The sequence below is a fragment of the Polypterus senegalus genome, chromosome 9, assembly GCF_016835505.1.
Source record: "Polypterus senegalus isolate Bchr_013 chromosome 9, ASM1683550v1, whole genome shotgun sequence".
In the NCBI taxonomy this organism is placed as follows: Eukaryota; Metazoa; Chordata; class Cladistia; order Polypteriformes; family Polypteridae; genus Polypterus; species Polypterus senegalus.
The window spans coordinates 11,610,634-11,629,460 of NC_053162.1; the positions used below are offsets into that span (position 1 = coordinate 11,610,634).

General features: G+C 42.5%; 1 protein-coding gene across 2 annotated transcripts in view; it reads right to left on the reverse strand.

Moving 5' to 3' along the window:
• LOC120535112 (serine/threonine-protein kinase Nek6-like) overlaps positions 1-18,827 on the reverse strand; it is a 416,838-nt gene that overhangs the window by 127,930 nt on the left and 270,081 nt on the right. For both annotated transcript variants that reach the window (XM_039762699.1, XM_039762700.1), the window contains exon 6: positions 6,517-6,625. In XM_039762699.1, the coding sequence (XP_039618633.1) occupies positions 6,517-6,625 (109 nt within the window). The remainder of the gene's footprint in view (positions 1-6,516; positions 6,626-18,827) is intronic.

The window sequence follows — 18,827 nt, forward strand, 5'->3', positions numbered from 1 at the left end:
TACAAACAATGAAGACTCACTAATGTGTTTGTCTTGCGGTCTTGTATGTATGTATGTTATCATCCAGCTGATGCTCAGAACCGGCCAACTCTAATTTGAAAAGCAACAGTGGCGCACGGTGCTGCTCAAACATAAAGAATGCTGGCAGCCCTCTGGTGGTCGTTCCGAGTGTCAACTGGATTATAACATGCATACAAGACCCCCACCCTACCCAGAAGGGGGTGGGTTAGGATTGATTTCACCATACAGTATTTTTAGTCAACCACTGAGAAACATGAGCACCAAGTTTCATGAAAATCGCTCCAGCCGTTCAGAAGTGATGCTGGAACATACATACATGCATACACACACATACATTGACTTAATCAGTTGATGAAACAATCCAAAATCAGTTATTCAATCAGCCAGTCAACAAGTCGGGCAGTCCATCAGTTTGTCAGTAACTCCACTGGACACTCGGTCTATGAAATACTGCAGTTAGTCAATCAGTAATGAGCTCAGTGGCGCAGTGATTGGCGTAGTCGGCAGGATTTCCTGGGATTTGTCATCTTTCAGCCTGCATTTTCCCCCTGGCCAATGTTCACAGTTGAGTTTTATGTCTGTAATGTTTAATTTTGCATTATTTATTTGTATTAATGTTTTTGTTGTTTTTCTGTGTGTTGGGAAAGGGGTGTAGCCTAGGTAACGTCCCTTGTGTTTTGTGGGTGGTTCCCCAAAGGGCTGGCCACCTGTCAATCGCCAACTCGGAACAATTCTCCATCCTATTTAAGGGAAGGCCTCCCATTGTTCCTGGCGGTTCACTGAACGCACTTGGGAGTGGAGTGTTTTCTTGTGTTTCTTTGCTTTCGCTATTGCATTGTGATTTTTCTCGAGTTTGAACCCTTGCTCTCTTTTTGACCTCACCTCTGGATTTCATTTTGGGACTGTGTTTACTGATAATTTTTGAACCTCTGCTCTGTTTTTGACCACGCTCTTGGATTGCGTATTGGGGCTTTGTTTTCTGTGTATTCCCTTGACTTTCAAGGCAATTCCATTGTGCTCTTTAGAGCTTTTTGCTGAAACAAATCATTTATTTTTCTAAAGATTTGTCTTGGCCCTTTAGGTATCTAGATGGGGTATTTGACAATATTTTCTCCCTCTAGTGGGCAACATTGGAAAGTCTTTTCAGTACCAGTTCACGACATCCGTTGGTTGGCAATGTTCTGGAAGGGGGCGCCACTGAGCCCCAAACCACAGACACAATGATGCCCAAGCACAATTCTGGGTTCAAATAAAGGATTTTAGAAAATATTCTCCTTCAACTTCCAGTTAAGTATTGCCAGCTGCCTCCCGACTCCTTTAAAGCTGGATCTTGTGATGGCGCAGGCTTTCCTGATGAATTTGTTCAGGCATTGTGCCTCTTATGAGCTCAGGTTGCTTCCCCAGGAGACTGCAGCGTAGACCACCACACTGGCTACTATGGACTGGTAGAATCTCCAGCAGTTTGCTGCAAACATCGAGTCTCCTTAGGAAGTCCAGTCTCCTCTGGCACTCCTCGTGTTTGTCAGACCAGTCTAGTTTGTTGTTTGTGTGAACCCCCAGTACATGTATCTCTGCACCACTTCCATGATTTAGATAGGAAAATAAGTAACAAGCTGGTTAAGTTTGCAGATGATACCAAGACAGGTGGATTAGCAGATAATTTGGAATCCATTATATCATCACAGAAGGACTTGCACAGCAGACAGGATTGGGCAGATTTGTGGCAGATGAAATTTAATGTCAGTAAATGTAAAGAATTACACATAGGAAGTAAAAATGTGAGATTTGAATACACAATGGGCGGTCGGAAAATCGAGAGTCCACCTTATGAGAAGGATTTAGGAGTCGTAGTGGACTCTAAGCTATTGACTTAGAGAGTGTCAGGTTATATAGCGCCTTGATGTGTGGAGCACAAGTCACAGGAGGTTCTGCTCAAGTCTTTATAACGCACTGGTGAGGCCTCGTCTGGAGTCCTGTGTGCAGTTTTGGTCTCCAGGGTACAAAAAGGACATAACAGCAGGCCTGCCGCTAGGGGGGGACAAACGGGACTCTGGTCCGAGGCCCTAATGGAAGGGGGCCCCTTCACGCTTGATTTTTTTTATGCTGATGTTGTGTGCGTAGATAAATATTCGGACAATTATTCAAGTTACATGTAATAGAAAAGTTAAATCATTTAGCTTACAACAATACAAGTGAGTGTTTTAATAGCCGCACTCTCCACGCAAGTAAATATCGCGCTCGTGTCGTGTGAAGCACGCTTGTCAAAGGGGGCCGGCAGCGGCACGCTTCTCAAAGACAAAGGAGAGCCGACGCCGACGTCTTTGAGCTTGAAGTTGAGTAGTATGTTTGTTGTACAGGGTACGTGGATAATGGATTGACTTCGCCACTGTAATTGAATACTTCCGTTTCACACACACAGGCGCTGTTCTGTCTCAGACAACAGCGATATTGTTGTGCACTATCGTGGATGTTGACGTGGATGTTGTAGCAGAAGTCCATCTCCGTAGTTTGATAATTCATTCGCTTGGGTGTTTATTGTTGCTTTTAAAGCAGTGACAAGTGTGCGTTGGTTTTGTGTGTATCACTAAAGATTCTGGATCACCCGGATTTTTTGAAAACTTTGAAGTTTGATACAGCAAGTTACCATACTGATTGTACACCATGTAGATAACCCTAAACATTAGTATATATTAAAATGATCAGATGTTACTCCTATTCATTGCATTGGTATAACTGTACCGTTACACGTTAGATAATACATAGGCCAATCTCATTAATGTATTGTTTCAATTCCGCTACGAGCTTCCGTTAGCACTGGCTTTCATCAAAGTTTGACTGAGAGAGGCTTTCCTTCTCGCAGTCAAACTTTGATGTGCGAGAAGGCTTAACTCATCATGTATGGTATTCATAAATGCAGCATTGTCGCTGTCGGATAAACTACATTTCAATCATTTTGTATACGTATTTGAAGGTTTTGGCATGTAGGGACCTGGGGGAAGGCAGAGGGGCCCACAATTACCCGGTTGTCTGGGGCCCAAATATTTCTGGATCGAAACTGTTATTTTAAAACTAGCAAAATACCCGCGCTTCGCAGCGGCAAAGTACTGCATTAAAATTTTTATTAAGAAGAAAATTTTACCTTTTTAAACTGAGGGAAAATATGCCAATAATTATTTGTTAAGGATCTCTTTGTATACCACATTGTGAGTTCGGTTGTAATATGACCAAGCTGTGCGCTGAGCTTACTCTTGAGCATGTAACATACAGTTGGCCATGTGAACAGTAATCTTGTCTCAAATCTCACAGCTTGGATTGCTGCTGTCATAATCGGTTTGAGTTTCATGGTTTGTTTCAATTGCGACGGTATTTATAGGACTTGTTGTGTTGAAGTGACATTCGGCATCTGTCAAGCGTTGTAAGTATACAACCGGTTTCATCAATAAAATCACATCCAGCTTTTGAGAGTTTAAACATTCATAAACATCAAAGTGTCCACTACTGAAATCGTCACCTGTGAGTCTAAGATGTTTAAGAGGCATTGGCGGTTGTCCAAAGGTGTAAAATATTTGGCCATTTTGGTACACTTGAAAGTGACAACCGAACAATTTAGCGGCAGCCATCAACTCACATGCAGATCCATAGGTGAAGAAGGGCTTAAGCATTTCACTCTTCTAGTGCTCCTGTGTAGTCTAATTATCTCCTGTACCGTCATCAGTCCACACCTTGAACCTGTCCCAGTCATTCAATACATAAGACACAATGTTCCTCCGGATATCAAGAGTGAGCCTGATATGGCCGTGCAATATGTAACAAAGAGAATGGAAAAGGCAGGTGCCATCTCCAGGCATGGAAACCACTCGGTAAGTGACAGTTCTTTGAGCGATGGTGATCACCTCGATAGACATGTTAATGGGGGTACAGTTGGAATGATAAAGGAAATGGGTACCTGAACAATGTAACGTAAGTCTAAAATACCTACATAATAACTATAATTGTAATAAACAAACAATAAAACAGCAGAGAAGCCGTGGATTAAATAAAAAGGCTGTAGTTATCAGCAGGGAGACGTGAATTCCGTGGCAAAGCAAGAAAGGGAATGTAGAGGCCGGAGCGATGGACGGCCTTATATAGGCAGGCAGCCAACAACGTGGGAGGCGTTGGGATGGGGACCCAGCGCCACACGGTGACCGAGCTGCAGGCTATGGACGTATATATGTACGTAAGTAGGATTCAGTTAGCGTTGGGAACCCGCGTACCAAATATCTTGAAGATGGGCCCATAAGCAACAAAGACCATTGAAAAGTTCAATATGGCGGCCGACAGTGGCATCATACCACCGAAATAAGTACGTACATTGGTTTCGGTTAGCGCAGGGAAGCCGCCTATCAAATTTCGTGAAGATGGGGCCGTAAATAAGAAAGTTCAACATGGCGGACGTTGTTGACCGTTATGACCGTTACGCGTAGAATTTCTAAATGAAACCTGCTTAGCGTTTGTAAGTAAGCTGTAAGGAATGAGCCTGCCAAATTTCAGCCCTCTACCTACACGGGAAGTTGGAGAATTAGTGACGTTGGAAAGTTCAATATGGTGGCCGACAGTGGTGTCATACCAACGAAATAAGTACGTACATTGGTTTCCGTAAAAAATTCAATATGGCGGCTGACAATGGCGTCATACCACCAAAATAAGTATGTAGATTGGTTTCGGTTAGCGCAGGGAAGCCGCCTAACAAATTTCTTGAAGATGGGCCCATAAGTAACAAAGTAAACAAATTCAATATGGCGGCCGACAGTGGCATCATACCACCGAAATAAGTACGTACATTGGTTTCTGTTATTGCAGGGAAGCCACCTACCAAATTTCGTGAAGATGGGGCCATAAATAAGAAACTTCAACATGGCGGAAGTTGTCGACCGTTATGACCGTTACACGTAGAATTTCGAAATGTAACCTGCTTAACTTTTGTAAGTAACCTGTAAGGAATGAGCCTGCCAAATTTCAGCCTTCTACCTACACAGCAGGTTGGAGAATTAGTGACACTGGAAAGTTCAATATGGCGGCCGACAGTGTCATCATACCACTGAAATAAGTCCGTACATCGGTTTTGGTTAGCCAAGGGAAGCCACCAACCAAATTGTGTGAAGATGGGGCCATAAATAAGAAAGTTCATCATGGCGAACGTTGTCAACCGTTATGACGGTTACGCGTAGAATTTCGAAATGAAACCTACTTAACTTTTGTAAGTAAGCTGTAAGGAATGAGCCTGCCAAATTTCAGCTTTCTACCTACATTAGAAGTTGGAGAATTAGTGATGAGTGAGTCAGTGAGTCAGTCAGTCAGTGAGTCAGTGAGTCAGTCAGTCAGTCAGTCAGTCAGTCAGTCAGTGATGGCTTTGCCTTTTATTAGTTTAGATGAGTTCATCAAGAACACGGGGACACAGTTGTAAACGTAAAGGTAAATTTTGCACAAACATTAGGAAGTTTTTCTTTACACAAAGAACGATAAAAACTTGGAATAAGCGATCAAGGCAGTGTGGTAGACAGTAAGACATTTGGGACTTTCAAAACTCGACTTGATGTCATTTTAGAAGAAATAAGTGGATAGGACTGACGAGCTTTGTTGGGCTGAATGGCCTGTTCTCGTCTGGACGTCTGGATTGTTCTAATGTGCTCCCCACTGAATGGTGACAGGTCTCAGAGGCTTTTTGGCAAGCTGGAAGTCCACCAGCAGCTCTTTTGTCTTGCTGATGTTGAGTCGCAGGTTGTTGTCCCTGCAGCAGAAGACGATTTCCTCTACAGCCTCCCTGTACTCTGACTTTGCCTCCATTATTAATACGGTCTTTGATGGAGGAGTCAACTGCCATAAAATTGCGACGTTATTTATTCCTAAACGTGAACTCCTACTCCTCACTGGGAGTGGGTGTAGGACACTTCATAAATACTTCACATGTCCTCGTCTCTTATTCTAGTCAGACTTCTAGTGAAATTCTGTGATGCCTAATAAATGCGGGCACCGGTTTGCCAACTCCTGCCCTCCCCATTTAGCTTTTTGTTGGAATTCTCAGCCCAGACGTTCACAGGCTTTTTCCAACCTACACTGCGAATCTCTGAATGATGTATTCACTACGTACAAAACCAATACAATAATCGGTGCACTGTTAGTGACATTAGACTGTTGGTTCATTATTGTCACTTCGATGAAGGTCAGATCATATTTTAAGACATATTTATACATAAACAGAATCATTTCTAAAATGTTCACATACTTTTTCTCTTGCCACACACAAGCTACTCCAGCTGGAAGTTCACACAAGATCCAAGAGCCGTGGGGTGGCACCTCTACTTGCTGTGCCACGGGGCATCCCCAGGCCTAATTTGAAATCGATGCCAGTTTGTATGAATGCGAACTGGACCCTGTGGTCGCTGCCATGCTGGGTGCCACTCACAGACCACGCTGGACCTTTGCAACAGAACAAGAGAAAGATGTGCTGTTTACCTCGGTGCATGACTCTGCGGGAGTGCATGTGCTCCACGGCGCTGCACAGCTGCACAAAGTACTTCCACACCGTCCTTTCTGGGATCAGCCGCCTCTGCTTTTTAAAATACTGCAGAACAAGAATAAATAAAAGATGAGTGAATAAACAATGAGCGATCTGGCTGCCGAACCGTGTCAGTCACACAGCGACTGCCGCAATCCTGGTAGACATCAAAAGAATTATTTATCTGGGCATTAACATTTTAACCCTCTGTCTGCCACTGCTGGAGCCACCAATTAGGAGGCATTAAGGAGAACATCTAATGAGGACTGACGCTCCCCAATGGACGGCACGCACAATTAATACGAAGCCTGTCAATTATTTGGACAGACAGATTCCAAGACTGGGAAGTTAAGAGTTGAATTTTCAATTCTTTTTGCTCTTTAAAAAAAAATAATAATTAAGTGTATCATTCTTTGTATGTCACTGAGTAAAAACAGAAAAAAAACTAACAAACATCTTAGTTCAAATTATTTTATGTGAATTTAAAGCAATGCTCTCAGTAAAAAGCTCATTTTAATATTGCTGATAAACCCCTGCAAATTTACAGCATCTGATCTGCGTAAATTATACAAGATGCCAGACGGGGCAGAAGGGGGAACACATTTTATTTTAGAAAACCTACCAACCAACTTAAAAAGGGAAGATACTGTTAAAAAAAAGAGAAATAAACAGAAAGGAAGAGGCACAGACACTTAGGCAGACGCGTCACAGCGGACTGGTCTTCATGTGAGGAAGAATCTCCCACCTGAACTTGCTTGTCACACAAAAAATATGATAAACGACCATGAAGACCAGACAGACAGACAGACAGACAGACACATGCATACAGCAGAGAGAGTAAAACATACGTGTGAGAGGCACACGCTTATGGGGACATAAAGACACTGTGTTAGATAGATAGATAGATAGATAGATAGATAGATAGATAGATAGATAGATAGATAGATAGATAGATAGATAGATAGATAGATAGATAGATAGATAGATAGATAATGTAGAAAGACACTAGATAATAGATAGATAGATAGATAGATAGATAGATAGATAGATAGATAGATAGATAGATAGATAGATAGATAGATAGATAGATAGATAGATAGATAGCCGTTGATTTGAAAGGTACTGTATACCAGACAAACACATAAGAATGACAATATGAAAGTCCCTATTTAAAGGACATAGAAGTCTACATGCAAGATTGATAGATATTAAAGGTACCATATAAAATATATAATATGTAGATAAGAAAGACACTATATAGACAGACACATAGATACATATGAAAAATAAATAGAATAAAAAATGAAAGACACTATATAATTGATGTAAATTGAACAATATAAAATATATAGATAAGAAATGTATTATATAATATATGGAGAGAAATACACTTTATAATAGGTAGGTACATAGACTTAAAGGGTAATATGTAAAAAAAATATATGGAATATGTAACATAAATGAATGATACTACATAATAGGTTGACAGATATGAAAGGCATTATATAAAATAAACAAAAAGCAAATATGCACTATATAACAGGCAGATGGAAATATATATTTGAAATGCAGTACATAACAGAAAGATATGAATGACAATATATAATAGGCAGACAGATTCACAGATAATTATGAAAAGCACTATACAATAGCTAGATATGAATGACACTATATAATTAAATAAAAGGGACTACATAAGATAGATATTGAAGGTAATATATAATAAATACTAAGAAATATACCAAATCACAGGAAGATAGATATTAATTTGTAAAGCACTATATAAAACACTGATAGATAAACATAGCATTATATAATCGATAGATATAAAAGGCACTAAATGATAGATAGATAGATAGATAGATAGATAGATAGATAGATAGATAGATAGATAGATAGATAGATAGATAGATAGATAGATAGATAATGAAAGGCAATATATGATAGATAGATAGATAGATAGATAGATAGATAGATAGATAGATAGATAGATAGATAGATAGATAGATAGATATGAAAGGCACTATATAACAGATGCATATGAAAGGCTGAATATAACAGAAAGACAGCCAGCCAGATAGGTGGTTAGATCTGAAAGGCACTACATAACAGATATCTGAACTCGTTCCTGGCAGATGCTGGTAGAAGGGCAGATTGACAGAACGTCCTTTGCAGGACACCCCTACTGTACCACTTTGTCACCTTTTGTGGCTGCCCTTATGTGGTGTGTTCAAATCCTAATGACATTTCATGCTTGCCTTGCTTACTGATGAGATATTTGTCCCATACTGTCCAGTTTGCTCATTCGGCTTTTTTTCTTCCCTCTCCTCCTCTACATGCACCTCGTATACAGTAGCTTATTAAAAGACTTCATTTCCCAGATATCCTTGCAGCTGGCAGTGCTACTGTTTAGAATTTGTAATTAATGTGCTTGTTTTCATATTAATTACAGCTGGTCAGCATGCTGGTGGGCACTACTACCTCACAACCCTCAAACCCAGGCCCAGTCGTGCTCGTCTTGTGTTTATTTCGGTATTTCTCTCAACAGTCTACTTTTCCTGCCCCATCCCATTCAGGTTCAGACAATGGCTGACTCTCTATTGACTCCCACTGTCTGTCCTACGATGAACTTCCACCCCGTCCAAGGTTGGTTTCCTGTCTTGGGCCTGATATTTCAAGAGGGGTGGGAGCTTTCAGAACGTCGCCCTCCTCCCAGTTTTATCTACAGACAAGGTGTTGCTTGTCCTTCCTTGTGTCTGTGTTCCTGTACCGTACGTTTAATTCCAATGACATCTTTCACGTAGACTTCAAATTAACCCAGACCCCCGTTTCCTCACATTAGTCAAAGAGCACAACGGAGAAATCCTCTGGCCCAGGAGGAGTTCGTTTTCGGCGTGCTATGCCCAATTGACTCAGCTGACATTTATCCATTAGAAAGTCTAATTCTCCTGTGGGTTATAACATTCTGTTAAATCAGCTTTCTATCACCTGATAAATAATGCAAAAGACAGGAATATGACAAACTTAACCTTGCATAATGATTCCCACTGTTGCTTTCATAACATCGCTTGCTGTTTTCCATTTTCTTTTTTTTTCAGGTCATTTGCTAAATAATGCAGGAGCTGTAAGAATTACTTGTGGAAAAAAAGAAGCGCCGAGCGTCTGGACAGGAGCTTCGTGCAGTTGACAGAAATCGTGGAGGCACACTTGACAATTGAGGGTCTGTCAAAATCTGTGTTGGAAAAATGGGACATCTACGTGGCCCATAAAGGCCCTTTGGTGTGGAGGCTTGAGCTCCCTGAATATTGAGCCTGTCTTGCTCTTCTCTAAATCTCAGTCATGTGAAAAAGTAAGTGCACCCCATAATTATTTTGGTTTTTAAACTTTAACCTGACCCAAAGCTACATCTGTGTCCAGAGACCCTACTAATGGAATGGGTGGGCTCTGCATACCTTGATGTTGTTGACCATGTGTATCTGTTTATGGCCATAATCTCCCTTTTTAAAGGGACAGCTTGCCGTGCTGCACAGCGAATATCACCTCAGACTGGTCCCATCGACATGACAGGGACTTCAGTTTTCTCCATTGGTTTGCACAGTCCCCAATTCGTGAGATCCAACAGAGTGACTCGGGGTGAAATAGGAGGTCCAGTCCACTTGATTCCAACTTAATGGTGAGAACTGATTAACCAAAAGGCCATCGATCTTTAACAGCTCAGGATTAGGACGTGAGAACGAAGGGAGGGATAATCAGGTGATGTTTACCTCCTGGTGGCAAATACAGGGTTGGCCAAAATGGAGTAGCACATTTCTGAAGGTCATCACGTGAGGTAGAGGCAGTCGAGTGGGTTGGATTGGTGGAGGTCCTTTAACAGGCAACACCTTGTAGTTTTCAGTCAGCCACATGCCTTGGTCCGGTGAGCATTGTGCTTTCACTGTCGAAGTGTTCTTCAAAAATACATCATTACTACGCAACGCACCTTCCGAATGCACTTCAGCATTCCTCCTAATGGTCACATCCCAAATCAGAAAATAATTCTTAAGTGGGTGGCTTAATTTAGACAGACGGGTACAACATTGAACTGGAAATCTCCAGGCTGTCCTCAGCCTGAAAACATCCAAGCTGTAAGGGCATCCATTTTGCAGTCTCCTAGACGTTCAGCATGCTTCTGCCTTCGGCATTTCCAGCACGTCTTTGAGGTGGATTTTGCACGAGGACCTTAATTTCCATCCATTCAAAATGATGGTAGTGCAGGAACACACTGAGAGAGACTAGGAGAGCCGTAGAGAGTTCTGTGCCAACATTCTGCAAACCGTTCATCGAGATGCCATTGTCATGTGACGTCAGCGGCCCTCTCACGTTTCCATTTCAATGATTGTGTAAATAAAAAAAACCTTCGCTATTGGGCTGAAACCAACCCTCATGAACTTCATCAGAGACCCCTGCTCAGTGAACACACGTGTTACAGTTTGGCGTGCAAAATTTGGCATTGTAGGCCCTTACTTTTTTGAGTGGGGAAGGGGGAACAACGCTCACCGTCACTTCATGTTACATTTAAATGCTAGAGAACTTCTTGTGGCCCAAACTAGAAGAAGTGGATGTGGTGGATGCCATATGGCACATATGGCATAGAGATCCATGCAAGTTTTGCGGGAGATGTTTCTGGGGAAGCTGATCTCCGTGTGTGGCAATGTCGGGTGGCCTTCACGTTCGCCCGATCTCGCTCCGTGCGATTTCTATCTCAAGTCGAAGGTCTACACACACCGACCTCAAAACCTTGTAGCCCTCAAGGATGCTATTCGCCATGAAATCGACACGATTCCCATTGAAATCGCCGAACGAGTCATGCGAGCGTTCAGAAATCTTCTTGAAGTGTGTATCGCTAATGATGGCCACCACCTTGAAGACATCATTTTTAAAACACAGTGAAAACAGTCTATTTTGTATACCCTTTCTTGTGTCATAATGAAATTTATTTTATCTTGCACCTTTTTTTAGAATAAACGTTAGAAATGTGGTGCTTCTTTTTGAATCACCCTGTATGTCCTTCAAGCCAAAGTGGTTGTTATGAGAAGGTCTACTGGGAAGAAAATTATTATGGGGATGTCCATATAAGGGTATTGTTATGAAAGGGTCTGCAACGCCAGGTGATTGTTATGAGAAAAGGTGGCAGAGCGAGATCATCATCATGAGAAACCCTGTACAGTAGATGGTGGGAAACTGGTGTGATGGGAGGGGAGTCATTTTGAGATAAGAATGGTAATAAATTTGGGGCTCACTGAACGCTCAGGGCTCATTTCATGAACTGTGACAGGCTTTACCAGCCAGACCAAGGAACTGGTGGTGGATTTTAGGAGGCCCAGGTCCCTCATGGACCCCGTGATCATCAGAGGTGACTGTGCAGAGGGTACAGACCTATAAATACCTGGGAGTGCAGCTGGATGACAAATTGGACTGGACTGCCAATACTGATGCTCTGTGTAAGAGAGGACAGAGCCAACTATACTTCATTAGAAGGCTGGTGTCCTTCAACATCTACAATAAGATCCTGCAGATGTTCTATCAGACGGTTGTGGCGAGCGCCCTCTTCTACATGGTGGTGTGCTGGGGAGGCAGCATAAAGAAGAAGGACGCCTCACACCTGGACAAACTGGTGAGGAAGCCAGGCTCTATTGTAAGAATGATGCTGGACAGTTTGACATCCGTGGCCGAGCGACGGGCGCTGAGCAGGCTCCTGTCAATCATGGAGAATTCACCGCATCCACTGAACAGGATCATCTCCAGACAGAGGAGCAGCTTCAGTGACAGACTATCTATCTATCTATCTATTTATCTATCTATCTATCTATCTATCTATCTATCTATCTATCTATCTATCTATCTATCTATCTATCTATCTATCTATGTGCTCTGCAATTGTTTCGTATGCTCTGCAATAAAGTTTGAATTCTGACTGCCTTCCTGAGGTTTCTCCACAGCACAACTCCTAAAAATCCTGCAGGAACTTCATGATATGATCAAGTCGGCAGAGAGCAAAATCTCGAAGGAAGGTTTCCAGCAACTTCAGGCTGTTCTGAAGTTTAAACTGGGTTCCACTTGGAACAGGAGAGGTGGATAATGAGTTTATATAATATCGTCACACATGTGCGCATGGGAGGCAGCTGAAGGGCTCACAAAGGGATGGCAGGAGTGAAGGGGACCAAGGGGTGGCAGGGTGAACTGATCCTTCCTCTTTTTCATCGGCAGACCAACTACAGAAAATTCTGCCTGGACTCGATGATGTCACTTCTGGTTCTGGCCCTGATGATGTCACGTCCAGCTCTGGCTCCCAATGACATCACTTCCTATTCCGGGCCCAATCTGTCACTTCTGGTTCCGGGCCTGATGACATCACGTCCGGTTTCCGGGGTCAATCACATCACATGCAGTTCCGGCCCCAGTCACGTCACGTCTGGTTCCGGCCCCGATGATGTCACTTCCGCTGCCAGGCTTTAAAACAACCTGTCTGTTGGACTGAAGTCTGTTAAGACCTGTACCATTTGAAAAACAACTTCAAATTTGGGAGTCTATTTCAAGTATAAAGGTGGCTGCACCCAAACCTTTCTCTGTGTCTTGTCAGAGGTGGCCTTAGGTATGTGCAAACTATGCACCTGCACAGGGCCGCCATGCCAATATATATTAAATATAAAACAGAAAGAGAAAATAACGACACAGCTGACAGCTGAAGTGAAGCTAGTACAAGTGGGCGAGTCGTCTTACAAGTTAATGTTTCACCGAGTTTTAATTAGGTATTAGTGTTAGCGCAATAGTCATAGTGAATATCTGGTCGGATAGGGGACACAAGACATTCGCATACCCATTCTAAGCAAAAGGAAGAGATTTCGAGTACACGAATCTGGTTATTTGAAACGAAAGAGAAAGGCAGCTCAGGAGGCTTTCATTGCGCCATAGGAAGGAGCAATCTTGAACTTTATCATAAGTTAAACTTCTTGTGTCATGAGCACGAGGCGGCTATGCAGTGTCCGCAATGGACGTGGCTATCCACCGTGCATAAGATACCATATTGACATTGGTGGGTGAAGGGGCCACCGATTCTTTCTCTGCCCAGGGCCGCCACGAGCCTAGAGATGCCCATGGTCTTGTGGAATCCATTCACAAATAATAATAATAATAAAAATCATCATCATTATTATTATCATTATTATTATTTACATTTATATAGCACTTTTCTAACTACTCAAAGCGCTTTTCCTAGTAAGTGGAGAGCCACTTCTGCCACCACCAACGTTCAGCATCTACCTGGACGATGCAATGGCAGCCACTTTTACGCCAGTACACTCACCACACATTAGCTGTTAGGTGGTGATGTAGTGAAAGAGAAAGTCAATTAGAGTCAGGGGATGATTAAGAGGCCAGAATGACCAGGCTGTGGAAGCCAGTTTATCCAGAACATCAGGATATGCCCTACTTTTTATAATGACTGCACAGGGATCTTTAATGACCACATAGAGTCCGGAGCTTGTATTTGTGTCTCATGCGAAGGATGGCATCGATTTTATGGCACAGTGTCCCTATCACTGGACTAGGGCATTGAGATCCACGTTCAGACCACAGGGTAAGTACCCCCTGCTTGCCTTGCCAAAACCTCTTCCAGCAGCAACCCAAGCTTTTCCTAGATGGTCTCCCATCCAAGTACAGGCCGGGCTGTAAACATGCTTAGCTTCAGTTGGATGACCTCTTCTGAAGTGCATGTATACAGTATATGTACAGTATTATCTTAAAAAATGATCAAATAGTATGAATCAATTTTGGAAACTCGCTTGTCAATTGTTTCCATATTTCTACAGCTGGACCACTCTCCGGAAAAGTGACTCACTTTGAGGTCAGATGCAATGACTTAGCACTGGAGCCTGAACCCTCCTCTGATACAATAGATTGCGGTAACTGCTCCAATTTCCGTTTTTTTTTTTTTTTAAAGCGATTCCTTGGTTGAGTTGGCTGTGTGCTTTGGATCATTGTGGTTTGAAAGATGAAATTCTTGTTTAACTTCATTTTTCTGGCAGAGGGCAGCAGGTTTCGATCCAAAACATCCTGACATTTGAAGCTATTCATTTTCCCTTTATATGCTGACCAAAGGCGCATTTCCTTAGCCAAACAGCACAACACTGTCGCCACCACGTTTCATTTTATCCTCATTTGGTGCGTTCACATATCATGAGAAAAGAAGCTTTTGTCATTCTCATTTCCGTCTCTCTGTCTGTCCGTCTGTCCCAGTATCTTACCATTATTAGCAAGGATGGAGGAGGATTACGGTTTGCTCAATATGATTACTTAGTGGTATAACACACAAAAGACTGAGCTCACATCGTGGTTTATCCCAAACCAGATGAACAACTTCTTTAACAGGTTTGACCACCCTAACCCACTCTCACCTCGGAGTACTGCACCCTCCTAACATCCTTCTACTGATACCAGCATAGGAGAGACATCCCCACCAACAATTACGGCAGCGCAGGTGAGCAGAGAGCTGAGCAGACTTCGTGCCAGCAAAGCAGCGGGTCCAGATGGAGTATCGCCACGACTGCTGAAGGCCTGTGTGCTGGAACTGGGGAGTCCTCTACAGTGCACCTTCAACCTGAGCCTGGAACAGGGGAAAGTCCCGAGGCTTTGGAAAATTATCTTATATCACCCCAGTCCCAAAGGTATCACGTCCTGGTGAGCTGAATGACTTCCGGCCTGACATGACATCACATGTGATGAAGACCATGGAGCGGCTGCTGCTTCACCACCTGAAGCCACAGGTCTGTCACGCCCTCGACCCTCTGCAGTTCATATACCAGGAGAAGGTGGGAGCGGAGGATGCCATCATCTATATGCTACACCGATCCCTCTCCCACTTGGACAGAGGCAGTGGTGTTGTAAGAATCATGTTTCTGGACTTCTCTTGCACCTTCAACACCATCCAACCTCTGCTCCTTAGGGACAAGCTGACAGAGATGGGAGTAGATTCACACCTGGTGGCATGGATCGTGGACTATCTTACAGACATACCTCAGTATGTGCGTCTCGGGAACTACAAGTCTGACATTGTGGTCAGCAATACAGGAGTGCCGCAGGGGACTGGACTTTCTCTGGTCTTGTTCAGCCAACATACATCAGACTTCCAATACAACTCGGAGTCCTGCCACGTGCAAAAGTTCGCTGATGACACTGCTATCGTGGGCGGCATCAGGAGTGGACAGGAGGAGGAGTACAGGAAGCTAATCAAGGACTTTGTTAAATAGTGCAACTCAAACCACCTAAACCTGAACACCAGCAAGACCAAGGAACTGGTAGTGGGACCCTGTGATCATCAAAGGTGACTGTGCAGAGGGTGCAGACCTATAAATACCTGGGAGTGCAGCTGGATGATAAATTGGACTGGACTGCCTATACTGATGCTCTGTGTAAGAAAGTTCAGAGCCGACTATACTTCATTAGAAGGATGGCGTCCTTCAACATCTGGAATAAGATGCTGCAGATGTTCTACCAGACGGTTGTGGTGAGCACCTTCTTCTACGCGGTGATGTGCTAGGGAGGCAGCATAAAGACGAAGGATGCCTCACACCTGAACAAACTTGTGAGGAAGGCAGGCTCTACTGTAGGAATAAAGCTGGACAGTTTGACATCCGTGGCAGCGTGACGGGCGCTAAGCAGGCTCCTGTCAATCATGAATAATCCACTGGATTATAACAGGATCATCTCCAGACAGAGGAGCAGCTTCAGTGACAGACTGCTGTCACCATCCTGCTCCACTGACAGACTGAGGAGACCCCACACTATGAGACTCTTCAGTTACACCCGGTGGGGTAAACGTTAACATTATACAAAGTTATTGTCTGCTTTTACATTCATTTTATTACTCTTTAATTTAATATTGTTTTTTGTATCAGTATACTGCTGCTGGATTATGTGAATTTCCCCTTGGGATTAATAAAGTATCTATCTATCTATCTATCTATCTATCTATCTATCTATCTATCTATCTATCTATCTATCTATCTATCTATCTATCTATCTAACTGAAGGGCCTCTTTTACTCCCGTGTATCTCCTGTCTGGAATTAAAATCTTTAAGATTACACAAGACTGACGTTGTCTACTTATTCACATCTTATTCTTCAGCCACGTTAAGATTCCTGTCACCTGTCATATTCTTTGCAATAAAATAAATCAGCTCCTTTCCAAGTTCTTACCTTTTTATATAATTTTAACAAATTACTGTGTTTTAGTAGTCCTTACCACTTTGATCTGGTTATGGATGTGTTGACCTGTGAGATAAAAGACCAATCCCCCCAAGTTATGACATTGTATCGTGTAGCACCAGAAAAAGGTAATTAGAGAGGACGTTAGAAGACTGAGGGTTGAAGATACAGTTGTGCTTGAAAGTTTGTGAACCCTTTAGAATTTTCTATATTTCTGCATAAGTACGACCTAAAACATCATCAGATTTTCACTCAAGTCCTCAAAGTAGATAAAGAGAAACCAGTTAAACAAATGAGACAAAAATATTAGACTTGGTCATTTATTTATTGAGGAAAATGATCGAATATTACATATTTGTGAGGGGCAAAAGTATGTGAACCTCACGGATTAGCAGTTAGTTTGAAGGTGAAATTCGAGTCCGGTGTTTTCAATCAATGGGATGCCAATCAGGTGTGAGTGGGCACCCTGTGTTATTTAAAGAACAGGATCTATCAAAGTCTGCTCTTCACAACACATGTTTGTGGAAGTGTATCATGGCACCAACAAAGGAGATTTCTGAGGACCTCACAAAAAGAGTTGTTGATGCTCATCAGGCAAGAAAAGGTTATAAAACCATCTCTAAAGAGTTTGGACTCCACCAATCGACAGTCAGACAGATTGTGTACAAATGGAGGAAATTCAAGACCATTGTTACCCTCCCCAGCAGTGGTCGACCAACAAAGATCACTCCAAGAGCAAGTCGGTGAGGTCACAAAGGATCCCAGGGTAACTTCTAAGCAACTGAAGGCCTCTCTCACATTGGCTGATGTTCATGTTCATGAGTCCACCATCAGGACAACACTCAACAACAATGGTGTGCATGGCAGGGTTGCAAGGAGAAAGCCACTGCTCTCCAAAAAAAACATTGCTGCTCGTCTGCAGTTTGCTAAAGATCACGTGGACAAACCAGAAGGCTATTGGAAGAATGTTTTGTGGACGGATGAGACCAAAATAGAACTTTTTGGTTTAAATGAAAAGCGTTATGTTTGGAGAAAGGAAAACACTGCATTCCAGTATAAGAACCTTATCCCATCTGTGAAACATGGTGGTGGTAGTATCATGGTGTGGGCCTTTTTTGCTGCATCTGGGCCAGGACAGCTTGCCTTCAGTGATAGAACAATGAATTCTGAATCATATCAGAGAATTCTAAAGGAAAATGTCAGGACATCTGTCCATGAACTGAATCTCAAGAGAAGGTGGGTCACTCAGCGAGACAACGACCCTAAGCACACAAGTCGTTTTACCAAAGAATGGTTAAAGAAGAATAAAGTGAATGTTCTGGAATGGCCAAGTCAAAGTCCTGACCTTAATCCAATCGAAATGTTATGGAAGGACCTGAAGTGAGCAGTTCATGTGAGAAAACCCACCAACATCCCAGAGTTGAAGCTGTTCTGTACGGAGGAATGGACTAAAATTCCTCCAAGCCGGTGTGCAGGAATGATCAAAAGTTACCGGAAACGTTTATTTGCAGTTATTTGGGGGGGGATGTCACACCAGATACTGAAAGCAAAGGTTCAAATACTTTTGCCACTCACAAATATGTAATATTCGATAATTTTCCTTAATAAATAAATGACCAAGTATAATATTTTTGTCTCATTTGTTTAACCGGTTTCTGTTTATCTACTTTTAGGACTTGAGTGAAAATCTGATGATGTTTTAGGTCGTATTTATGCAGAAATACAGAAAATTCTAAAGGGTTCACAAACTTTCAAGCACAACTGTAAATAGGAAGAAGAAGACAGAATATTTGAGGTTTAATGATGATCAGAATTCAGACGTTAGCCTGCAGGGAGAGCTACTGAACAGAGTCGATAAATGTCAATATTTACGATCAGTGGAAGCCCAAGATGGACAACTGGATGAAGAAGTAACCCATAGAGTGCACTGTGGATGGAACAACTTAAAGAAGTTATCACAAGTATTGTGTGATTGAAGAATGAATTCGAAGGTTAAAGGTGAGGTTTATATGGCCAACAATAAAG